Source organism: Orcinus orca, chromosome 19 (assembly GCF_937001465.1).
Source record: "Orcinus orca chromosome 19, mOrcOrc1.1, whole genome shotgun sequence".
Classification (NCBI taxonomy): Eukaryota; Metazoa; Chordata; class Mammalia; order Artiodactyla; family Delphinidae; genus Orcinus; species Orcinus orca.
The window spans coordinates 12658732-12683668 of NC_064577.1; the positions used below are offsets into that span (position 1 = coordinate 12658732).

Consider the following 24937-nt stretch of genomic DNA (forward strand, 5'->3'; position numbering starts at 1 on the left):
ACTATTTAAATTTAAAATTTTTATTGATTTAAATGAATTAAAATTTAAAATTGAGTTTCTGATTGCGTTGGCCACATTTCAAGTGCTCAGTAGCCCTTGAATAGATAAGTCACCCTATTTTCGTCTTTTTATGAGCTGAGGTAAGGTATGTGAAAATTCTGTATAGTTACGTTATTGATTGTACTGGTATGTGCTGACTCTGCTGCTGAGAATACAGAGCAGGCAGTATATAGATTACAGCAGTCATCAGAAGCTCTCGTTTTTCGGAATGGCTGCTTGTGTATTTGAGGACCTTAGAATTTCTAACATTTGAGAATTAACAAAGCTTTGCTTTTATGTTACTAATTAGAATTATGCAGATAAATTCTGAAAATTCTTTAGTTGAGCACTAATCAGAATAGTCTGGAACCTCAAGGGGGTGTTAGTAGGACATAGAGCTTTGCTCTGGCACAGTTACAGTAATGTCAGCCCTAAGGCAGTAATATTTGTCCAGTCAGACATGTTTTTCGATTGGAACTGATAGCATGAGCTTTCACTGACCTAAAAGCTGCCGTTTCATGACAAGAAAGTCTGCACAGACACAGTGAGAAGCCAGAGGTTAGAGAAATCAGTGGCAAGATTGAAGAGCTGATCTCTACGAAGTGGTCTAGCTCTAATTGTGTTTTATTGATAAAATGCCTGTTTCCAAAAAGCATTCAAGACAACTTACCATAAAAGTACAGATTTAATAATACCTAAAATATAAAATTCGAGGGGAATAGGGAAAAACAAGATCCAGAAATTCCTGCCAAGAGAAGTATAGCAGTTTATTTGTATCACATTGAGCACCTGTTATGTGTCACGTATTACTCAGGATGTGGGGAGGATAGTGATCTAATAAGACTAAGTTGCTACCTTCAGTGTGATTATATTCTAGAGGACAAGGGTAGTAGCAGCAGCAGCAACAAAAGCATTTTACCTGCTGATTACAACTCTGTAGAAAGCAGATAAAAATAATAGTAACATTTATTGAGTACTTACTGTGTGCTCTGCATTTAAAAAATTTATTAATGAATTTAAACTTAACAACAACCTTATGATTTAAGTGCTATTATTAGCCCCCTTTCACATTTGGTTACTTAAGGTCACACAGTTAATGGCAGAGATGGATGTGTTTCTAGCAGTTTAGCTCCAGAGCTCTTAACCGCCATGCTTTAATATCTCAAAAATAAATTGAAGAAATGTGCACGACTGAAAACCTTTGCTGAGGGGCATGAAAGAAGATGTGAATAATTACCATGTTAAATACCATGATTCAGAATAGGAAGACTTAATTTAGTTGCAATATCCATTTTCCCCAAATCATTCAATAGTTTAAATTTCTAATAAAAATTCTAATAGGATTTTTAAGTTGTGAAGTTCATTTTAAAGTTACTCTGGGGCTTCCCTGGTGGTGCAGTGGTTAAGAATCCGCCTGCCAACACAGGGGACACGGGTTCGAGCCCTGGTCCGGGAAGATCCCACATGCCGCGGAGCAACTAAGCCTGTGCGCCACGACTGAGCCTGCGCTCTAGAGCCCGCGAGCCACAGCTACTGAGCCCGTGTACCTAGAGCCCGTGCTCCACAACAAGAGAAGCCACCGCAATGAGAAGCCCGCGCACCGCAACAAAGAGTAGCCCCCACTCCCCTCAACCAGAGAAAAGCCCACGTGCAGCAACAAAGATCCAATGCAGCCAAATAAAAATAAAACTTTATTTATTTATTTTTAATTTTTAATTTTTTTGCGGTACGCGGACCTCTCACTGTTGTGGCCTCTCCCATTGCGGAGCACAGGCTCCGGACGCGCAGGCTCAGCGGCCATGGCTCACGGGCCCAGCCGCTCTGCGGCATGTGGGATCTTCCCGGACCGGGGCACGAACCCGTGTCCCCTGCGTCGGCAGGCGGACTCTCAACCACTGCGCCACCAGGGAAGCCCCTAAAACTTTATTTTTAATAAAGTTACTCTGGAAGAGTAAATGTGCAAGAATAGTCAATAAACGTTTGAAATAAGTTAGTAACAAGAAGAGGCTTTGCCCTTTAGGAAATATATTTTAACACTATAATAACTAAAGCAGCATATTTCTGGTAGAATAGACAAATAATTTAATGGAACTTGAAATGTATAGAGAATTCAGTGTGTGGTTTTAGTGCCATTTCAGATGAGATAAGTCTTTTTCACTAAATGGTATTATGACAATTAGATATCCATTTGGAGGGGAAAAATTTAGATATTTGATGAGTTTACTAATCTAAGTGGTGAAAAGTTTTTTAGAAAAACATTAGGAGAAAATGTGGGGAACATTTTTATTATGTTGCAGTGAGGAAGCCCAAGGCTCCCCCCAAACCACAAAGTTGAAGAGATAAATGTCACACTGGGAAGTACAACATATATAAGAGAAAAGGTAAATATCTATCGTGTATAGTGCCCTTGCAAATTGATTGAAGACAACCCAGTAGAAAAAAGTGCAGAGATTAAACAGATGACTTCCAGAAAAAAAGATTCAAATGACTCTTTGATTAGGGAAACAAAAATTAAAACAAAGTGACTATCAAATTGGCAGGAAATCCAGAAATACTTGTATAGATGTTTTAAGGGTATATGTCCTTTTAGCATTGTTTATAATGATGAAAAATTGGATATAATCTAAACATCCAACGGAGATATTTGTGGTATCTCCACTTTACCCACAGTTTGGAATACTATACTGATTTTTTATTGAGCGTATACTGCTTTGTAATATCAAAACCCAAATGTAAAGGGAACTGCAAGAGTAATCACTCACCTTTTATTTTTCTCTAGCTATACCAAACGGCTTTGGTACCAGTCCACTGACTCCTTCAGCTAGGATATCAGCACTAAACATCGTGGGGGACCTCTTACGGAAAGTAGGGGTAAGCCTTTAATTATTTATCACTAGGTGTTTCAGCTGCCAAGGTAATGAATTATTTCTTAATTTGCAGCGAGGGAAGAAAAAAGGATACCTTGCTGTGTTAAAGTCTGTAATTAAGCTGAGAAGCAAGAGCATACAGTGACCAGCTGAGACTGTGAACACCTCCAGGGCTCAGCCTTGCCAGTGCCTCTGCAGAGGGTCCCTGCGCTTAGCTCCCAGGTTCCCACTGGGCCTTCTTCATGTTCCCCATGGCTGCTACTAAAACATCGTGATTCCTCCTACTTCCTCTAAGGCTGTGTGTCTTATACCGCCCTCTGATCCTTTTCTTTGCTCTGCCTGCTGTCCTCCTGGTCATCCCCGGGCTTTTTCTTCATAGGACTTCCGCACTGGCTCATGACATGAATTTCTTCTCTTAGTCATACACGTCTTACTGCTGCTTGGCCCCCTCAACTCCTGTGCTGTCTCCTTGGCTCTAACCTTGCATTCCAGAACATTTCGGCTTTTGGAATATTAAACTTGGTTTTGTGCTTATTCAATTTTTTACTCTGTGTAATACCTACTCTTTGACTTTATCGAGAGCAGTACTCTTGTTTTGATTTTTCGCTTATCTCTTGCTTCACTTTGTTCCTACTCATCTGTGATCCACGGATCGCTTACTCTGCCATTGTTGACTCATGGGCTCTTTGGCCATGGAGGAGACCTGCAGCCTGGATCAGTCAAGGAACTGGATTTCTTTCCTGCATCCAGATCACAGGAAACAGTCATATGACCTTGTGGATTTTTAAGCCACTATAAAGTTAGCATTTCTAGCATTAGTCAGTTTTCTTTCCTGTTTCCCTCAGTGACTTTTCTCTTTTCAATAATCTACCCCTGAAACTTTCCACTATCCACTGCCCATTCACTTATTTTTGTGTGCGTGTGACTCTGAAAAAAGCAGAAATTGCATTATACTTTACACAAAGAAGAAATGGGAGGCCAAGATAGAAGGTCCTATTGTTACCTTTTCTGGCTCATAAAATTATTGTCTGACCGTCAGATTAACTCTAAATCTGCATTTTAAAGTTACTGTAAAAAGTAATGTGTACAAATCATTCATACATAGAGTAATCTTCCCTTACTCCTAACATAATTTCTTTAACCTAGCTGTTGTAAGAGTTGCGTTGTAATAGTGTAACCTATTTGTTGTAACCTATAACTTGAAGTAATGTGCTTGCTTTTCAGCATCTTAACAACTTGAAGCAAAAAGATGAGAAATTTAACTTACATCCTCCTAATTTTTTATTTTTTGTTCTTCTGTTGGTTATTTTTATAACTTTAAATAACATGCTTAAACCTATGTTTATGAATTTATTAGACTGTATCTCAGCTCCCTGTTGTGTGTGTGTGTGTCTCTGTCCCTTCTTGAGCTCTCCATTGGTTGGTTCTGAAAATTAGTCAACAGCACCTAAAATATTATGCCTACATGTGTATTATTTACTGAATAATCATAGAGGAGGAGCTGGGCTCTAGGGCTGTTTTACTTGTGCTGCTCAACAGGTGTTTTAAGCATTTTGTTCTTTACCTATTATTTACTCAAAACCATATTAGGTTTTTTCATATTTGTATCACAGTTGACATGTATGTCTTTTTCTTAACATTTTTTAAAATTGGCCATCTTTTTTATTATTTTCACTGCAAAACAATTTTTACAAGATCACAATAAAATAAATAAAAAGAAAAAAGCTAAAATCCTGTCATTTCAATGAATTCAACCATTTTTATTTTTTAAAATTACATTCAGCCTTTGTATGCATATATAATTTGTATATCATTGGATATTTTTGTTATCATGGGTCTTACTTAGCATTTCTGATTACCTTTGTTTTCTTGTGGAGGGAAGAAACATACACTTTCTTTGCTATATCTTGTATCTTCCGGCTTCTTATTTACTGAGTGCTCTGATATGCTTCTAGGGCTGCTGCACTGCTGTCAGCCTTGAATTTCTCTTCATTATACTCTTGGGTTAGTTCTGCCGGTTCCTGGACCCCATGTTGTCATCTTTGTTCCCTGTTTTGCTTTAGTACCTTAAGTAGTTTATTTAGAAATGGTGCACGAAAGTTGAACTTAGAGTCCTTGCATTGTTTACACATTCAGCTGACAGTTTGTCTTTTAAGGTGTCGTTAGAATTTTTGGTCTGCTGTTATCCTCCAGCCCCTGCATACTTTTATGAATATTTCATTTTCTACTTCTTCACACTACTTTGTCCACTGACTTCACCTGGAAGCCCCATTCCCACTCTTGCATCCTCTTCCACTGAGAAATCAAGGCCATCTATTTAAACTTTGTTTTCCTCTCTTAACCTTCTTTTAGTACTCTCCTATTATTACCTCTGTGGCTGTTCTTCCTTTTTATCTCAGTGGTAAAAGTATCACATTCCTCCCATGGCTAATTTTGTCCCTCTGTGCTTTGGATCTCATTCCTTCCAGCCTTCTCATCTTTATGTCTCCTGTATCTTCAGACTTTTACTATATGTTTTAATATTTATATGCAATATTTATATATAATGTATTAAATATATATACTTTATATTTACTATTTATACTTTATATCTAATATTTATATATTACATATTATACACTTTTTAAACCTTAAGAGCAAAATAAAAGCAGCTATTCTTTCCTTTTACCCTGCGTCTCTCTTTAGCTGTCATTCTGTTTCTCTTTTCCCTTCCCAGCCAAGTTTTTGAAAGCATGTCTCCATTTATTGTTAGCATTTTTGATGGCATACACACTCCCCAGATAGCCTAGTCTGGGCTATGTTTCCTGCTCACTCCACTCAAATTGCTCACTGATGATCTCAGTGCTGTCAAATCCAAGGGATGCTGTTCTGTCCTAATTTTACTTGAAACATTCAACACTGACTTATTTTTTTGAAATGGCCTTCTTTTCTCTGCTTTTCTGATGCTGTGTCACTGTGTCACGTCTGCTTGCCTTCCTGCCTGTTCCTGTTGGTCACCTTGTTGGGTCTTCATCTGCCCACCCTTTCGGTGTTGATTTTGCTCAGAGTTCTGTCCTTACCTTTCTGATCTTCTTCACAACCACAGTTTCATCTCCTCCTTGGTGTGGATATGGTCTAAATCTTGATTGCTACGCCACTGTTTTTGACTGCCAGACCCAGTGCTTGCATTAGGCTGTCTCACTGACACCTCAGGTACAAGTTGTGCCTGTTATATGACAGATTCTCAGCAAATATCAGAACAAATAAATGAGTGTCTTGAATATAGGAAATTAATGGCTCTCAATTTTTATTGTGTATGTGTCTATTTAAGAAGATGCTGAAAAAATGCTTTTTCAAAGCTTGTCCTACAAGGTCACTACCTCTCTTCCTTCTTTCGTTGTTATTTTACTAGGTCATGGTACTTTTGTTTTAAGAAAGGAGAAGAGAAAGAAGTTTCAGTCTGTTTCTGTTGCTCTGTCTTAATAGCCGTTGTTGAAATTATGGGGGGAGGGTTCTCAGAGTGGAATATGTTATCTGTGGATTTAATTTTTTTTAATTTATTTTATACATTTATTTTTGGCTGCGTTGGGTCTTTGTTGCTGCGTGCGGGCTTTCTCTAGTTGCGGTGACGGGGGCTACTCTTCATTGCGGTGCGTGGGGCTTCTCGTTGCGGCGTGCGGGCTTCTCGTTGAGGCGTGTAGGCTTCTCGTTGCGGCGTGCGGGCTTCTCGTTGTGGTGGCTTCTCTTTTTGTGGAGCACAGGCTCTAGGCACATGGGCTTCAGTAGTTGTGGCACGTGGGCTCAATAGTTGTGGTGCACGGGCTCAGTTGCTCCTCAGCATGTGGGATCTTCCCTGACTAGGGCTCAAACCCACGTCCCCTGCATTGGCAGGCAGATTCTTAACCACTGTGCCACCAGGGAAGTCCCTGTGGGTTTAATTTATCTATGTATTCCACATTCCTTAGTGTCATGGATAATAGGATTGGACTATTTTTTGTCTTTTTTTTTTTTTCGGGGAGAGGGGTTTGATTTGGTAAAGTGTTTGTGGGAAAGGGGGAGTTGGTGATATTTGTGAGCAATGGAAATTGATGAGAAACTTCTGTTCTCTTCATGTCATCTGTTGGTTTGTAGAGCCTGGCACTGACCAGGTGTTGTGGTGACAGGTGCTAAGCAGGCACTCAGTTTAGAGGTAAATGCTAACGGACTGGTGTCATTTTCAGGTGAATTATTTAATTATAGACGAAGGGTATTAGACGTTTTACAATGTGCTCTCAGAAGTAGAGTAGCATTTAACTTCATGTGAGGTGTTGTAAATGAACTTATCCATTCTGATACAGTAGAAATGACTAACCTGAAGCCCTAAAGAAAGAATTGGCCGCTTTAAAAATTTTTCAAGTGATGTTTTTGCATTCTTTAAAATGCTTGCTCCCAAAACACACACACGCACACACCCAACTAGCCAACTAACAGTCCACAACTTAGAAAGAAACGGTGGATAGGGCCAAGAGACCTGGGATACATCTCTGTATACTGTGCCACATTTTTCTTAGTTGTAAGGTGAGGATTATATCTGTATCCCTCAGTAACACTGAGAGAAATGTATATTCTGAGTTCATTAGAAAGGGAGTCAGCATAAATATTCCCTCTTTCTATTAGAAAGGTGATTGATATGGCTTAAACAGCCACCATTATCAACTGAGAGAATAAGATTTGAGTCTTGAAATAGAAATGGTTTGAAATGCAAATTTTTATGTGCAGCTACTGTTTTGACAACCAAATCATTCCTTCTTCCTTTTGTAGGCTTTAGAATCCAAATTAGCAGCTTGCAGGAATTTTGCAAAGGACCAAGCATCACGAAAATCCTATATTTCAGGGAATGTTAACTGTGGGGTGATGAATAGCAACGGCACGAAGTTCTCTCGATCAGGGCACACGTCTTTCTTCGACAAAGGGTAAGTCTTGGAAATTCTAAACGTTAATTTTTTGGGTAGTGAAGTTGCCCATTATTAATTGAGCTTGTTGAACTTTGAAAAGATAAACTCAGTTTGATAAACCTACCTGAAGCGTTATCATTGAGATCTTAGGGGCCATGAAGTCTGTTGTCTTCTAGTCCCCATGGAGTCTGTTGCCCTGGGAACCCTGACTCTGAAGCTTCTGTCCTGGGAAGCAGACTCTTGAAAGGCAGCTGTGTTAGGCTCTGGGGATTTAAAGATGACTATGATGCAGTCCTTGTGCTCAAGGTGCTTGCAGGCTAGTAGACTTTCTTGGCAAATATTTGTTAAGAGTAGAAGAGAACATGATGGTCATGTATGTGTGAACTCTTCAACAAACCTTCTGTCTGAAGATTTTAGAAAAATATAAAACCACTGGATCAAGTACAGTTTAGGAGATACAAGTTTTGTATAATGTGAAGATGTTTTTTGGGGAATTGAGAATTAAAAAAAATTGTTGTAAGATTAAAGCAGTGGTACATCCTTAATACAAAAAATATGTCAGTTGGTACAGAGTATATAAAGTAAAAAGTGTTTTCCGTTTTCACACTGTTTTTGCATCCTTATAGTTATTCCTAGGCATGTAAAATCATATTTTTATGCATCTGCTATACACTTTTAAAAACTTATGGGCTACTTTATTTTATTTATTTAATTAATTTATTTATTTTTGGCTGTGTTAGGTCTTCATTGCTGCGCGCGGGCTTTCTCTAGTTGCGGCGAGCGGGGGCTACTCTTTGTTGCGGTGCGTGGGCTTCTCACTGCGGTGGCTTCTCTTGTTGCGGAGCACAGGCTCTAGGCATGTGAGCTTCAGTAGTTGTGGCATGTGGGCTCAGTAGTTGTGGCTCGTGGGCTCTAGAGCGCAGGCTCAGTAGTTGTGGAGCACGGGCTTAGTTGCTCCATGGCGTGTGGGACCTTCCCGGACCAGGGATCGAACCTGTGTCCCCTGCATTGGCAGACGGATTCTTTTTTTTTTTTTGGCTGCATTGGGTCTTCGTTGCTGCACACGGGCTTTCTCTAGTTGCGGCGAGCAGGGGCTATTCATCATTGTGGTGCGCGGGCTCCTCATTGCGGTGGCTTCTCTTGTTGCGGAGCACAAGCTCTAGGCACGCGGGCTCCAGTAGTTGTGGCTTGCGGGCTCTAGAGCACAGGCTCAGAAGTTGTGGCGCATGGGCTTAGTTGCTCCACGGCACGTGGGATCTTCCCGGACCAGGTCTCGAACCCATGTCTCCTGCATTGGCAGGCGGATTCTTAACCACTGTGCCACCAGGGAAGTCCCTGGGATACTTTAAATACTGCTCTACAATATGCCTGTGGTGACTTATATTGCCAGTATCTTTCCGTGTCAGTACATATTGTTCTACTCAATTAAAAAAAAACAAACCAACAAAATGCTGCATGCATATACTCTTGTATGGGTGTGCCTTGGTCTAGGTAACTGGTTAGGACCTATGGTCTGAGATGCTGACCGTGTGACTTAAGGTAGCTGGTAGTGGAGCAGCAACTGAGGCACCAGTGGTCCCTTGCCACTGTCTCTGCTTTGAGTCATAGAGGCAGCTTGTCCTTGTTCTGTGAAAGCAGTATAGAAATTTTCACAACTTCTTAAAGGAACTTGTATTTTCTGCTTTTCTCAGTGACAGTGGCACATTTGTGGAGGCCTTGATTTGATACATAGTCCACTCTAAAAAGCTTTTTGTTGTTCATCCTTGTGGAGTGGAGTGTTCTGGTTTTTCTCTCTCCCTTAAGAGAATTCTACCTTGAAGTATATGTATTTCATTAAGGAGCACATTCTAAAATAATATATAAATCAGGGCTTTCTTTATACACATTTCATTAAAAGCACATTCTAAAATATCAACATATAAATCAGAACTTTATTCTAACCGTTGGGGCTCCTCAGTGGTGGTAAGAATAAAATTAATATTCCACATGTTTAGGAGTTCCAGGCAACCTTGAGGAGTGTCATTTTTTTTTTTTTTTGGCGGTACGCGGGCCTCTCACTGTTGTGGCCTCTCCCGTTGTGGAGCACAGGCTCCGGACGCGCAGGCTCAGTGGCCATGGCTCACGGGCCCAGCCGCTCCGCAGCATGTGGGATCTTCCCGGACCGGGGCACGAACCCGTGTCCCCTGCATCGGCAGGCGGACTCTCAACCACTGTGCCACCAGGGAAGCCCAGAACAAATTTTTAATTGTATTCTTTCTGTTAAGAATGAGATATGGTTTTGTGGGTTGGCTTTTTCTCAAGTGTTCAGTTTACATGGTAAATGGATTGTATATGCACACTCAAATATTAACCTATTCTTGCTCGAGTTACGTTTGTAGTTGCCATCTTCCTGAGGATAACTCTCGTGTGGGTTTTGCTATGTTCTTACTTCCTTGCTGCTTTGCTTTGATTCTGGCTTCCTTTTGGCCTGCCTGGCTTTTTACCTCTGGCCTTCCTTCCTGCTCACCTGGTGACTAGATAAAAACCATGATGGCATATACCTGCTGCAAAAGGAAGGGGTAAATATCCCCACTCCCAGCACCATTATTAGACCTGGCTGGTTAAAAGCATAAATGACAGTTCTTGTAGAAGTGTAGCTTGTAGTTTCAGCATGAGAAGAAGCTTTCCATTTAAAAAAAGCCTTTGGCTCTAGAACTTGCCTGCTGCCTCTCACTCCAAGGAGTCTGTCTGTAGCACTGTTACTGTTTAAGAGAGTTTGCCAAAGTTGGTTTGCGTGCGTGTGCACGTATTGAATGTGTGTGTATACACTGTGCGCTCCTGCTTCCCTCAGAATCTTGAGATGAAGCAACGCCTTACCACGTAAACATAAAGCCTTATTGTTATGTATTGCTTTATGGGATTTGAAAATATTTTGTAAGTTCTGATTAGTTGAGGGCTTCTTGGAGTCAGGATTTTATCTAGTCTGATCACTTCAGTCCCTAAAATGCGGGTTGCTGGGCCTACTTCCCTTTTGTTGCTGTTTCCTCCAACTGCTACCAGCCGTTCATATCACTCATCCAAAAGGACACCAGTTCACATGCAGTGCAGTCATTTGAGTTCTCTGAAAAATGTTCTTGTTTTCTCCATAGCTTTTGTTTAGCTTCTTACGTATCACTTGTCCTAATTTTGTAAGCCAGTCTGATTTCTTTTGGGTTGGGTGTAGGTGAACGTAAACTAATTTTAGGGCATGGTGTGAAAATAGTATTTGTATTACTGTTTAATATGTTTTCCTTTCTTTTACTAGGCAAGAAAAAGTTATATTTCCCACGTTGTTCATGGGTAACTGAACTTGTTTGCTGTGCTCTTTCATTCTTAATCATGGTGTGTGGTGGAAGACAAGTTAACATTAACAAACTGGTTTTACTAACTGCATGGGGCTGACTGCTTTAACCAACTTCCAGCCCATGAGTGAGCATTCAAGTTCCTGTTTGATTTGACTGTGCACCATTATTATTGGTTCAGCTGTGCAAAACAAAAACAAGTTAGCTGTAGTGGTCCTGGGGCGGTTGTGAAGTGCTCTGATGGTACTCCTGTTACAGGTGGGAGTGTGGTAGAGATGACGCCAGCCGTCTTGGGGCGGGGGGTTGGGGGTCACTGCCAGGCCCTGGGACCCGCATATGACTGCCTCCACGGGCCTGGGGTGCTTCCTGTTACCCAGTGTCTTCTGTTTTCTCAAAGCAGCACTAATGATATTGGATTTTGCTGTGTGGGGACTTTCCTCTGTGCTCACGCTTGTGTTCCCTCAGGACACTGGAATGGTAGATGGGGACGTGTATAAGGGCTGCCTTCCTTTTCAGGAATGTAAATTTCAGTTTGCAGAGCCTGGGCCGAGGACTGGCGCTGTGCTGAGCTTCCATTTATCCATATAGCTGGAAGACTGGGGTCTGGAGTGTGTCTGCCTGCTCTCCTGAATTAGCTCTAGCCCAATCTCTTCCTTTTCTTTCCTGCCCTCTCAGGTGTACCTGTTCTTGCTTTGACAGATTTAGTCCCCATGCTTTATCTATATTGTGTTAAATTTATTATCCTCCTGACCAGCTTCTAAACATGCATTGGTTCTTTTCCCTCTTTCACGTCTTCTGTTGCCATTTACAGCTGACCTTTAGTTCCTTATCTTAGCTGGATTCTCTATTTTTCAGACTCCTAAACTAGATTTTTGTGGTATGATCAGGAAATTTTATAGCTTCTGGAACCTTTTTTACTTAGATGATTCCCAGATCTGTATCTCCATCCCTGCCCATTTTTTTCTCCATTCAGTCCTGTGTTGTCCACTGGGACATTGCCCTTCGGCTCTTTTGCTGCTCTCTAAAACCAAATGTGGTGAGTATGGAGATGTTTCTTTTCTTGGAAACCTTTCCTCATTGCACAGCTTTGCGGTTCCCTCAAGGGACCTCCCCAGACTGATAATTCTGCCTCTAGGTTCAGCTTTCTCCTTCCTCCTGGTCTTTTACTTACTGATTCTTGACTCCAAGAGGGGAGCGAGGTAAGACCCTGGGGGATTGTTATTCTCTCTCTCTCTCCCATAGAACTTTCAGATCCAGAATTCCCATTTCTGTCCACACAGAGAAGCTACGTTATCTAGTTTCTTGTTTTCCCTTTATATTTTGGATCACACTGCTTAGTTTTCCCATTAGAGCAACCTGCAGTGGGAGCACCAACGTGCTTGTTCACTGGAGCCTGTCAGGTGTCCCTGGGCCAGGAGGAAACTGAGAAAGGATAATGGCCTGGGCATCTGGAGGCAGGTTGTGGGCCCAGCTCCCCATTGACAAGCTCACAGGGTGCACTCAGGTGAATGGCTGGACCTTCTCCTGCTTTTGTTTCCTTGGCAGTATAACAATGGGGATGAACTTAACATTCCTTAAAGGTCCATTCCTGAAGATGCAGGAATCTCAGTCCTAAGCCTGCACGTGGAGCCATCCTCACATTTGCTGCTTTTGCACGCCTGTGGGACAGGCGCCAGGTTCTTCTTGGCACCCAGCAGTGCTCCCTTTCTGCCGAGTTTTGGGGACTGTCTGTAGCCCTGCCTTCTGCCATGCTCTGTGCAGCTCGGAATCTGATGTCCACACGTGTAAAGCTGCAGCTGTTTGTGAGGCCTGCCTAGTTAGTTCTCCCTGAGGTTCTAGGAGAGGCAGGCATCAGGGCTCTGGGACCAGGCAGACAAATGACAGACAAATGGCTTATTATGTGAGGGCTACAATGGCATGTGGATGTGGGCTCTGTCCCCAGAAGAGGTAAAGGCATACAGCCTTGGAGGATGGGGAGGGATGAGTTAAAGTTTTCAGATGTGATGAAGCTCAAATATCAGACCTCCCCAGCCCAAAGAGAAAAGAGAAAATCTTGAGTGTGCATCACTGAGGTGGAAAATGGACAACAGGGAGAGATTGCACTGGTCAGAGCCCCTTCTGTTGCTCTTGGCCTGTGCGGGTAGCATGATTTCCAACTCAAAATCTATACGCAGGTTAGTTTCTTCAGATGTTAACTGTTCTTCAAAGTAGTCAAGGGTCATTAGTCAAGTCTCTTTGCATGCCTGTTTCTCCAGGAGGTTGCCCTCACCTCTTCAGTGTATGAAACTGTCATCTTGATCTTGGTGGGGAATGTGTCTGTGTTTTGCTTTTTTAAGAGAACCTCTGTCCATGAGTCTGTATTCAACTCCCTGGGCCCCTCTGATGAGTAGGCCGGTGGGGACAGTGGTGGGTACGTGTGGGGCAGTCTGGCCCCTTGCACTTGGTGGCATCTCCCAAGTTGTGAGTGCGACACATTTTCCTAGGAAGTTTGTCAGTGTGGAAGGGCTGCAGTGGTGTCCTGAGAGGGGCTGCAGGCCTTGCACTCATTCCCTCATTGCTTCCTGAGGCTGTGCTGCTGGGCGCTGGGGCTGGGGCGGGGCTGGGTCCTGGCTGCAGGTGCTTGCGCTGGGTGGGGCTGGTGTCTCACAAGGTGGCAGAGAAGCCTACCCATCTGTCTTTGCTTGCTGAACAATTTAAAAAAGTTATTTTTCTCCCCCTTATTTAAGATGTTCCTGTACATTGTAGGAGATTTGGAAAACAACAGAAAAGTATAAAGTAGTAAATAAAATTTACCCACAACTCAGAGGGAAGAAGAGTAACTATTGTTCCATTTTCCTTCTGTAGTATATGTGGGGGTGCGTGTGTGTGTCCACACGTTCTAGATTTAGCTCTGGGTGGTAATGTCTAGCTGTGTAAGGGGCTGTAGTCCAGAATATATACTACTCACTGTTTTGCCTTCATATTATGGAGCATATCCAGTTTGGTAACCTGATGCTTTTTCCACCTAGCGTTAATTACATTCGGAATATTTTTCCGTGCTGTTAAGAACCCTGGAATGTGTTTTTAATGGCTGTATGATATTTCATTGTTGGTTTGTACCCTTATTTATTTAGGTAGTTCCCTACTGGTAGACGTTTAACCTGCTCTGTTGGGAAATCAATCAGGGCTGTGGCTGCCACGGCCAGTGTGATGAAGTTGCCGAGAAGGGAGCAGTAGTGTCATCACCCCCAGGACCACAGGCTTCTCAAGTCTCTCACCAGCTCATGCTCTCTAGGCAGCTCTCTCCCCTGGGCCATCAGGATTCTGCTCTAGGCCGGGAAGAGGAATAGTTGTAGAGAGCAAATGAATTTCGCTGTGTGTCGAGTGATTTTAAATGACAGTCTCTCTTTCTCTTCCCTTCCTTCTCTGCTCTGGCCACCCCCACAGGGCAGTAAACGGCTTTGACCCGGCTTCTCCTCCTCCCGGTCTGGGCTCCTCGCGCCCGTCGTCGGCACCGGGTATGCTGCCTCTCAGCGTGTGAGTGCCTGGCCTCCAGGTCGGGGCTCCCGCCCTCCTGCAACAACCCAGGACACCCACGCCTCACCCCTCGGTGCCCGGGCCCAGCTCGTGCCCCTCCGTCTGCCTCCCCACGGCTGGCAGAGGGCAGGCTGCATGCAGTGGCGGCTGCTGGGCCCTGCCCAGCCCCAGGACTCTGCGCGACATCAATACTGGCTATTTTCTCTTCTCGCCGTAGTGCCGTTGGTTTCACATGATTGCACTTTTGTGGGTCACAAGGTGATACATACACGTATTACTTGGTCACTGGATGCAGAAGTACCCATTCATCACACCTGCCTCATAGCCCCCTCCCTGCTGTACTGATAGGATTTAGTTATGTTTAGGACATTGCAGATCTTCTAGAGGTTCTCCCCCAAATCAGGTCGACGTGTGCTCTCCTCCTGAGCTCCCACCCAAGCATCTCCAGTGCTCATGGATCATGTGTCCCCCACCTCCACCCCCCAGGTTTGGGCCTGTTGCTGGCAAAGAGTCAGGAAGGTCACTGAATTAGGGAACATTTTCTGCACCTTCTGGTTTTACTTTAGCAGTTATCATTCCATAGACTAGCCTCCCAGAGCAGCAAAATGCCTGTCTGAGCCCAGGTGGCAGGAGCTTCTGGGACCTGGGCACGTGCAGGGCTGTGCCCCTGCCGTCTCCTCCTCCTCCATGTGCCTGAGACTCGGGGCAGGGGGTGGTGGCAACCTCCTCGCCAGCTCTCTGGTCCTTTAGTTAAATGACACCTTCAGAGTGTTTTTGTTTTGTTTTCAGAGGGCCTGTCCGGTTGTGTTAGGAAGGGTTGAGTGGCCTGATTCCAGGGGCTGGCTGGTGCCAGCTCCTGGGGGCAGACTGACCATAAGTGGTTGTCCCTGTGCATCCTTTGATTACTCTCATGCTGCATTTACTGTTTACATTTGTTTTATTGTACATAGGTTTGTAAACATTATTGCCTAAGATATTTGTATATAACTTGGGCTTTGTAGCTTTTATTTATTCAGAACTCATATGGCATGTTAAAGACTTATGATGGTGTCCTACTCTGGGCAGCTGTGTAGGATCATCACGTGGTTAAAAAAAAATACTCCCCCTCAAAAAAATCTTTTAATGTGGAAACAATAAATTTCACAGAAAAAAAAGAAAAAGGATTGAGGTTGCTTTATTGGGTTTCTGCCATCCTGGGAGAGAAGAGCTGGAGTTGCAAAGCCAGGTTCAAATGTCACTTCTGTTGTGACATGGGACACGGGGATGTGGACAGCAGCTGTGGAATAGGGCAAAGAAAATTCAGGCGGCCTCAGGATGTGTGAACAGGCATTCTCATGCTGACTGTTTTTTATTTATTTTTTTAAAAATTGAAGTATAGTTGATGTCCAGTTTTACACAAGTTACAGGTATACAATATAGCGATTCACAATTTTTAAAGGTTATATCCCATTAATAGTTACACAGAGTACCAGCTGTGTTCCCTGTGTCGTACAGTACATCCCTGTGGCTTATGTGTTCCTCATGCTGGTTCTTGATGCTGGTTTGTGCTCCTAGCTGTGATTTCCAGGAGAGCCTGAGAATAGCCCTGGCCCCGTGTGGGAATCTGGGAGGAGGGACCGGCACTTTGAGGGAGGCAGCTTGCTAAGTCTTGGAGTAACCGCGATGGATCCAGGAGCTGGTCCTCCTGCTGGGCTGCTGTTCATGACATGTGCTGGTGTTCTGGGATTAGAGGTTACTTGGATCCGGGCTTCTCTCCTCATCCCTTGAGAGAAGGTGCCAGATGTTTAGTAGCAAGAGACAGGGTGACTGGACTTGAGGAGCGAGTTAACTGGGGCATCTGTACTAATGTGTCAGATTCTGAGCACTGCTTATAACAAAGAGCATAAACGGAGTAGTTTGTAGTTTGAAGACTGTATGTAAATGAAAAGTAAGTGAATCCAGTTCCTAAGTGAATAAGAAACATTAAGGTAGGATACATTAAACATTTTTTCTTCTGTCAGTATGCAGGCAGGAATAGCTTCTATTAGTTGTTCCTGGAGATTTCATCATAAGTTGACTCACGAGAGACGCTTGTCCTGGTGTGTCTGTGCTGTGCCCAGCTCTGCTGGCCGAACAGTTGAAAAGAAAACTCCAGGTCTCTTACTGATGGGCAGACTCCCAGCTTCTTTCCCAGCCATCATTGGAAGGGTTGGATTAGATCAGAGGTTTCAACGTTTAGCAGACCTCTTTGTTTATGCAGGAACCCCAAATCTAAAACATAACAAACAGAGCTACTCTGGTTAAAGTAAGGATGAGTTCTGGAGCTTCAATCCTTTTCCTTGGCTCCCCAGCGATTTCTCACTTCCTCTCCAGCTGCACACCCCTGGGATCATCTCACCAGTTGTTATTCAGGCAGTGGCTGGGAGTAGGGCCCTGGCTGCAGGGGCCCACGTGTTATTCACTGATGTCTCACCACTGCTTTGGGTCCAGGAGAGCACAGGCCAGGTCCGTGAAAGTACGGAGTGTGCTGCTAGGCTTATTTCTGGCCCCTTCAGGACTCCCACATAGTTTTGGTTTTTGATAGCTGCAGCAGCCCTTGGCATATGACCCCCTGAGGAAGCTGGTTGATTCCCCAAGCCTCTTTTAGCTTTCTCCGTGGATTCCAGCTCTTCCTCCACTTACAGTGGGATTACGTCCCAGTAAACCCACTCATTGTAAATTGAAAATGCGTTTAATACACTTAACCTACTGAACATCATAGCTTAGTCTCGCCTACCTTAAACATGCTCAGAACGCTTAGCCAACAGTTGGGCAAAATCATCTAACACAAAGCCTATTTGATAATTAAGTGTTGACTATCTCATCTAATTGATTGAATAGTGTACTGAAAGTGAAAAACCAAACGGTTGTCTGGGCGCAGAATGGTTGTAACTGTATTGGTTGTCGACTCTCGTGATTGTGTGGCTGACCGGGAACTGCCCTGTGCAGCATTGTGAGAGAGGATTGGGCTGCATATTGTTAGCCTGGGAGAAGATTAAAATCTAAAATTCAAAGCATGGTTTCTATTGAGTGTATCGCTTTTGCATCATGCTAGAATCAAAAAAAATCTTAAACCATTGTAAGTCAGTGACCCTCTGTATCTGGTTCAAGATGCTGCTTTGTACTTGCTCAAATAGAGCATTTGCTTCCTGGTATGAAGGTTCTACTAACTGCTTGCCTGTATAGCTAAAGATCCTCTGAGTGGGTTCTCCTCCTAGGGCTGCTCGATTGCCAGGTTTGCGTGGCTCACACTGAAACCTTCAGGAATGAGCTGCCCCTGGGCTGGGTCCACATGGTCTCCCCTGCGTGGAGGGGGCTGATTTTCCAGGTGGCAAAGGACAGCTTCTTGTCTCCAGATATTTTCGTCTCACCACCCATTCCCATCCCTTGCTCCTGAAACATCTTCCTGCATAAAATAGGAGCCAGCTGAGTGGCCGGAAGTGATACCCCACCAACCCAGTGAGGAGCCAGAAGCCACAGCTGGGGTGTTGAGTCACAAGTAGGCAAGTGGCAACTAGATACGGTGACCTGGGCGCAGGATGAGCTGGTTTTGCCTCGGTCTACAGATGGGAAGGCGGGCCCAGGGTTTAGGTGACTGGCCTAAGCTCACACAGCTGGTTCACGGAAGAGCCAGGTTTGGAAAGGAGCCCAGTGGTTTTCTGCTGTCTTCACCACCTTGTCAAACTCGAGGGCTCGCTGGCCTTGACTGTCTCATGCCTCAGGAGGTGAGCTGATTCTGAACGCTTGTAAGTGATGTGCACGAAGGCGACACAGCCTTTGCAGCGGGAGGAATGCGGCCCATCCACCCTCCTCCTCTCCCAATCTTGTCTGTCGTGTGTGGACTCTGTTTCTCTCAGAAGCTGTCTTGGAGACGCCATTAGCATCTCCTGCAAGCCAAGGTGGAAGCTGGCACCTCTGGGGAAGGGGACATGACCTGGGGTGCGGCAGTGGCTTTAGGGGGCAGCCTGTAGCCAGGTCTCTCCTGCCTGGCCGCTGGTGGGAACAGGGCCTGAGGGGGGTTGGGTCCAGGCTGTCAGTTGTCCGCACTGTTTGCCTAGAGGATGCTAAGATAAGCCTTTTCTACATTCTGACTTTTACTTCATGGGTTGTTTTTCTCTCTATATTTGCCTCAAAGTTTGAAACAAATTGAGAGCACTAGCTTGGCCTTTAAAATTTGAATGTGTTTACTGAATTCTTTTCTAAAAATGGGAGCGGGGGCAGGAGGCATCTTTGCAAATCATTTTCCTATGACTTAGAGCATCTTATCTAACAACTGGTCCCATGACTTAAAAATATGATACATAGGAATACAGTAGCCCGTTTTTAATTTTAAGGAAAAACAATCTCTAGTAAATATTAATGTAACAGACTTCTTTTATGAAATAGTGCATGTGAAGAGGCAAATTTGAAAACAGAGCGAAGCTTATGGTGCTGGTGTTTGTGCCACATGGGGTTATGATTTGGAGTCATGCTTTATCCTGCTGCCCACCTGCACCCACAGGAGTTATGTTAGTGTTTGGAAACTGAACAGATGTTTCACTTGTTTACCTGTGGGGTGTTTTCTAATCCGGTATCAAGTTTGCTGCCCCCATTGAAATATGGGCATTCTGCTTGGGTCATGATATGCAGGTGGAGGCCTGGGAATGAGGTGCTGGGCTGGCAGGACTGGGCAAGTTTTCTGTGCGTGGATCAACAGCGACGTCTGTGTGAGGCTCAGAGCCTTGTCAGTAGATGGAGCTATGAAGCAGTTTTTTGGTTCTAAAAAAAGTGAGTGCTTTAACTGCCCACCCTCCCCAGCAAATCCTGCTGTCACCTAGAATTTAGGGGACTAGGTACACTTTTACATATTGGTGTCACTAAATTAGCCTCTGTAAGTCTTGACTCAATCTAACAATGTGATAAGCTGTAACAGCTCTTCATCTATGGTAGTAAGAACAAACAAAATTGGTCTCAACAGTACTAATATAAATGTCTGATGGCAGGGGAATGGAATGGTTGGGATGACTTATCAGCTGAACAAAAGACCACAGAGCCACTGAAATGTAAGTGTGCAGTTGTGCTAATCTGTGGGAATGGAAATGATCAATGAGGACACAAAATAGATGAACATGCAATTGCAGCTTTATAAAAAAAAATCAGAAGTGAAATGAAAAGATGAAAATAGTTTACTATTTGTCAAGGGTTCTAAATTTTCCTGTAAAGTTGCTCAAATTTTTTAAAAATTGAAGTAACGAGACTGATTTTCTTTCACTGCCCCAGTTGGTCTGAAGAATTGTGCTGAGTAGTTCTGAGAGTTGACCAAGTAGCACAAAGCAGGGGGCTCCCTGACCTGCCAGATGACCGGGCTGAGTCATACTTGGGGAAATTTTAAAGTGCAGGTTCCCCCAGGTTCCACCCCAGCGCCAGCCTAGTGAGGAGAGTTCTGTATTTCATGGACTCTCAAACGTCAGCAATTATAAGACACACCTTTATTTTGTAAAACGGTAAGAAAAATGTGCCAGCTGGAACTATGAAAACGCCTATCGTTTAGACTTTGTATTTATTGAAAGTCTAACAGACTTCTTTATGCAGATTTTCATCATATCACACTTAATTCATACACAAAAAGGAAAATGTGAGAGATAGTCCTAAAACTTCATTGTGATTCCAACGTTCTGAACTACATTTTGACCCAGAGTTGTCCTTGTCCGTGTTTTCCCAAGCAGTGTCATCCTCTGCGCTGCGGTGAGCACTGGTGATGCAGTACTTCTGAAAAGCATACTCTACTGCTGGCTCCAGAATTTTACTCTAAGCTGCTGACACTCATTCTACAAGATCTGACGCTGGGCTTTATTGACCTTACCAGGAGTCAGGCAATGACAACCACATGACAACTGCCACCTCCTGAAGGCGATTATGAGATGCATGAGCTTACACGTGAGAACAGGAGCATCTTAGCTTCTGTGCAGTGTGGTCCTTTGAAGGAGCCAGCGCTCTGCTTGGATGTCTCAGTCAGACCCAGTGTTTAATAGTCTGATTATGTCACGTTACCTCTTGAATAAGGCTTCGTGACATCCAGTTAGCGGGGACGGATTCCATTATTGGGCGACTTTGAAAAAAATAAACAGACCTCACTGCTGTAGTGCATCAAACACGAATTTGTAGTCTTGGTGTTAGGGGTGAAGGGCGTGTTCATACTTCGTGCGTGTGGTACGTAGGCACTGTAATTACAGTTAACGTTGTCTTTGGAAACTGGCGTCATGTCATTATATCTTTATAGTGTTTCATATTAGATTTCTGAAAAGAACTGTATGATTTGCTAGATTTCCAAATGACAGGTGGCTACACGAGGAAGTAGACTGCCTGGTTGGTCCTGACCGTGCACAGGACATAGCATTCTTGCAAATGCTCAGCCTTTGGGAAAGCTCTTGGTGAAGATCTTTTCCCTCCCAGAGCGACTGGGAAGCTTCTGTGGATGCGGACTCGCCTCGGGTCTCAGCCACGGGCTTCACCCAGGCCTGCCTGAACTAGGGGGAGTGGAGCCATGTCTCCACTTTCTAAAGATTCCAGCCTATGGCCTGTTGTGACTTTTTTTTTTTTTAGGGGCGGGGCAGGAAGTGGTGGTTCCTAGCCTCAGACAACCGTGAGCTCTTTTCTTCCGCAGTCTTGACAGACATGTCTATTGTCATAGCAACGTTGGCGTCAGGAGGAAGGGGCCATGGGTCAGTGATACCCAGAGCCATAGGGAGGGCCGGTTGTAAGATATCGGTCTTCTAGCTCATTTCATCTTCATTGAGGTTTCCAGGGATGGGGAAGATTGGTGACAGAAGTAAATGTGATAGGGCACTAGTCTTTCTGATATCAGAATGCCCAGGACAGTCAGGCTAGGCACAGATGTGTTTATCCGTACCAAAGTAATTTAGAAGAATTTCCTAGAACGTCTGCATTAAAAAGAGCAGCAACTGTGGTGTGGCAAGGGCAGACAGAGCATTTAAAGTGTACGTGACAGAGTTAAAACCCCAGCAGAGCTCATCTAAACTTCATTTCCACAAAAGGCTAAGGCTTTCCCACGTCTTGCCTGAATCCTTCCTCACGATGGACCGACCATACACCTGTGGGGTGGGAGCTGGCCTATTGCTTTGTGTTTGACACTCAGAGCCCGGCTCCCAGGGATTGGAATCTGTTCATGTAGATTATATGTTTCTCCTGATAGGCTGAGTAGTTGGGAAACAGTGTGACATTAACACCAGTTAAACCAGCCAGCAGGGAAGGATTCTTTTTGAGAAAAACAAGCCTCTGAATTCCACAAACCTCTGGACTGAGATACTGAATGCAGGGGTGAGAACACACCTGAGAGACGGTAAGTGCAACTCACCTTTTTTTCCTATGGTAGTGACACAGGAGAAAGGGAACACTTTTGCCCATTTTTCACATCCCCACAACTGCCGAGTAGCCTAGGTATATAGTTCAGACCACCAGAACCAGCCTAAGCTGAGCATATCATGGAAAAACTCCCAGCATTCTCTACATGATTGTGTTCCCCTAGTATCTCTCTCCAGCCTGTCCTAACGGGCTCACAGCTGCCCTTGGATCTCGTCGCCGAATCCTCCCAAAAGCATTTTTAATGTGCATCCTGCCTGAAAATGTAGTCTGAAACGTCTTGGACCTCATAATCCAGTAATGAGCTTCATTGGTTGGTGACTGGAAACCCTCCTCAAGGCTTCATCCTGCAGCCCCGGATTGCTCCCTTCTCCATTAACAGTTGGCGCTCCAGCTCCAGCAGCCCTTTCCTTCCTGATGCAGCTACACACGGAGGCCACCGGTGAGAACAGGATCTGTCACCACGACTGCCCAGACTTAGCCTGTCATCCGACAGTTTCTGCGAGTGCAGTGCCCTCAGATAAAAGCAGCCTGGCTGTCAGCATTTAAACTCTGTAGCTTCCAACCTCCGATCAGACCACAGGTGGGAAATCGAGAACAGAAGGTGAGAAAACAGATTTCACATTCACATGATTATTCTTGTTTATTGAGGTCTGTTTATTCTCAACGGGTGCTTTTTCCTCCAAGTAAATATCCAAGTAAATAGAGCAGGCGTAAATATCTATAATGAATAAATTTATTGTCTTACAAAAATCATTGTCTAGAAATATGGGAATACAAGAAAAGATATTTGCAGTCAGGTGTCTGGTGGTCAACAGCCAGTACAATTCATAAAGGGGGAAAATCAAAGATTCCAAACCCACATGACAAATTCTTCCTAACAGATGTTAAAGCTTTTAACCCAAAAGGTTTGTGTTTTCAAGCATGTTGCAGAGGATCAAGGATTTATAATTAACACTGATTCATTGTCACTGAATGTTTATAATACCACTTTGACTAGAGAGGTACATGATATATGAAGCACAGTCAAAACTTAATACATTAGATTGTTACAGAGGCAAATAATATATTTAACATTGTCTTAGTACTGTAGTGTCTAAGGCACTTTCTGTAATGTCAGTTTGATTAACTAGCAACCAAAAACAGAATGCTAAATGTTCACTGTAACACTGTCCCAAGGGGGAGGGGAAAGGAGAAATCAAAAAGGAGTCACATCCACTGGCATGTCAACATTCAGGCAGGTGGCATCTGTTCTCGAGGTTCTGTCAACCTCATCAACAAACTTGGAACAAGTCTCGGACACAAAACCAATATTCCCATTTTGGGCTCAAAGCAGCGGCTGAATTTGCAAGGTCAGCATGAGAGCCTGGCTGGCGAGGGAGGGTATCCCCCGAGCTTCTGCTCCGGGGCCTGCAGCTGCTCGCTCCAGAAGCGAGGAGCACACGGGGGAAGCCGGGGCCTCCGGAGGCCCTCCTGCAGTCACTGTGATGGCTGCCCCCAGGGCCTCAGCTGGGTGGTGGCCGCTGTTCTTCCTATGCACAGACCGGGCCGAGGACAGTTCACGTGAAGAGAAGGGGGCACACCACGACTCGAGGGAGGTAGGCATAGCCACCCCACACGGACGCCGCTTCCCCACATCCAACCCACCCCTCCTAATCTCTCCAAAGCCCCTTTCACAGTTTGCTCACTGAAATAGTGTTGATCATTATTTGAAGGAAATGAGAGCTACAAGTGCAGTTTAGGTTCCACAACGTTCTAAGAGACTTGACGTGGCTGAGGAGGCAGGGGCCACATGAACACAGAACTAAGGTTAAGGTAGCTGTCCGTAAGACAGAGCATGCAGAGCGACTGGGCAGCAACCCTGGGGCTGCCCCAGCGACCGGCAACGGGGTCTAGAGTTTGTTCGAAAAAGGGTTCTCTTCTTAACATGTATTATAAAATGGTCTCTTGATGGATATATGGAAAATAGACGCAATCATGAGACGATCTGTTTAGTATGTGTAGGTTTTGTGTATATATATATATATAAAAAGGGGAGCAATTGTACCTAAATCTGAAGCAGGAGACAGTCGTGTAGGCTGCAAGTCCTTAAGACACAGTTGATCTCTCAGGAGTCGTGCGGTTCGCCAGTCCCCCAGATCTGCAGGGGGCCCCAAGGCCGGGGCGCTGGGGGGCTTCCTGCCTGTCCCTCGGTATCGCCTCCGCCGGCTTCCTCGGATCTACTCAGACTGGGGCGGCTGCGTCTCATTGACATCACTGGTCTTACTTTCTGTGTCGTCATCCGACAGCTCCAGGGAAGCGCCCTCGATGTGCAGCTGGCGCCGGCCAGATCGGCTGGCGGAGAAGCTGATCGGGCCTCCTCGCCTGGAGAGCAGAGAAAGTGTGTGGGCACGACCACAGCAGCTCGTGGCTGGCAAGTCGTTCAACCGCCTGACGACTCAACTTCCAGCCCTTCCTCAAGACGCACCAGCTGGGGTGGTGGGCAGATCAGGAACAGCTCCGTGCTTTCCCACCTCTCCCACAGCCGCCTGCGGAACGTCATCCTGGGAGGGCCCCGGAGCCCTGGGGGTGGCTGGACTCAGCCCCCTGCTCACCATGGGCCAGCCTCTCCCCAAAGGGTGGAGAGTAAATGCTCTATTTAGGCTTTGTGGGCCACCTAAGGTCGCTGTTGAACACTCTTTGTCTTTTTACAGCCTTTATAAATGTAAACACCATTCTTAGCTCCCTGGCTGTACAGGAGAGCAGGGCGCAGACAGGATCTGGCCCATAGGCCACGGTTTGCCAACACCTGTGCTAAGCTTTCCTTCTGGGGGAGAAGGTGTAGCCTTAGGCTCCCCGTGTTCTGCCCTCACCCGGGACGCGGACAGACACCTGGGCTGGCTCCCAAGCCTCGAGCCATGGATTC

At 44.7% G+C, this 24937-nt stretch overlaps 2 protein-coding genes across 25 annotated transcripts in view; one reads left to right on the forward strand and one right to left on the reverse strand.

Annotated features, from left to right (window-relative positions):
- Positions 1 to 22624, forward strand: part of NDEL1 (nudE neurodevelopment protein 1 like 1) — a 55609-nt gene extending 32985 nt beyond the window's left edge. For 2 of the 12 annotated variants that reach the window (XM_049701680.1, XM_049701679.1), the window contains exons 7-10: positions 2819 to 2910; positions 7686 to 7837; positions 11103 to 11137; positions 12113 to 15815. In XM_049701680.1, coding sequence (XP_049557637.1) covers positions 2819 to 2910; positions 7686 to 7837; positions 11103 to 11137; positions 12113 to 12342 — 509 coding nt within the window. In that variant the 3' untranslated portion in view covers positions 12343 to 15815. Of the gene's footprint in view, positions 1 to 2818; positions 2911 to 7685; positions 7838 to 11102; positions 11138 to 12112; positions 15816 to 19655; positions 19716 to 20375; positions 20811 to 21865 lie in introns of those variants that run through there. The other 10 variants (XM_033422881.2, XM_004266859.4, XM_049701676.1 and 7 more) reach the window with 9 other exon arrangements.
- A 126-nt stretch (positions 22625 to 22750) lies between these two features.
- MYH10 (myosin heavy chain 10) overlaps positions 22751 to 24937 on the reverse strand; it is a 134093-nt gene continuing 131906 nt past the window's right edge. For all 13 annotated transcript variants that reach the window (XM_033422869.2, XM_033422872.2, XM_033422868.2 and 10 more), the window contains one exon: positions 22751 to 24396. In XM_033422869.2, coding sequence (XP_033278760.1) covers positions 24252 to 24396 — 145 coding nt within the window. In that variant the 3' untranslated portion in view covers positions 22751 to 24251. The remainder of the gene's footprint in view (positions 24397 to 24937) is intronic.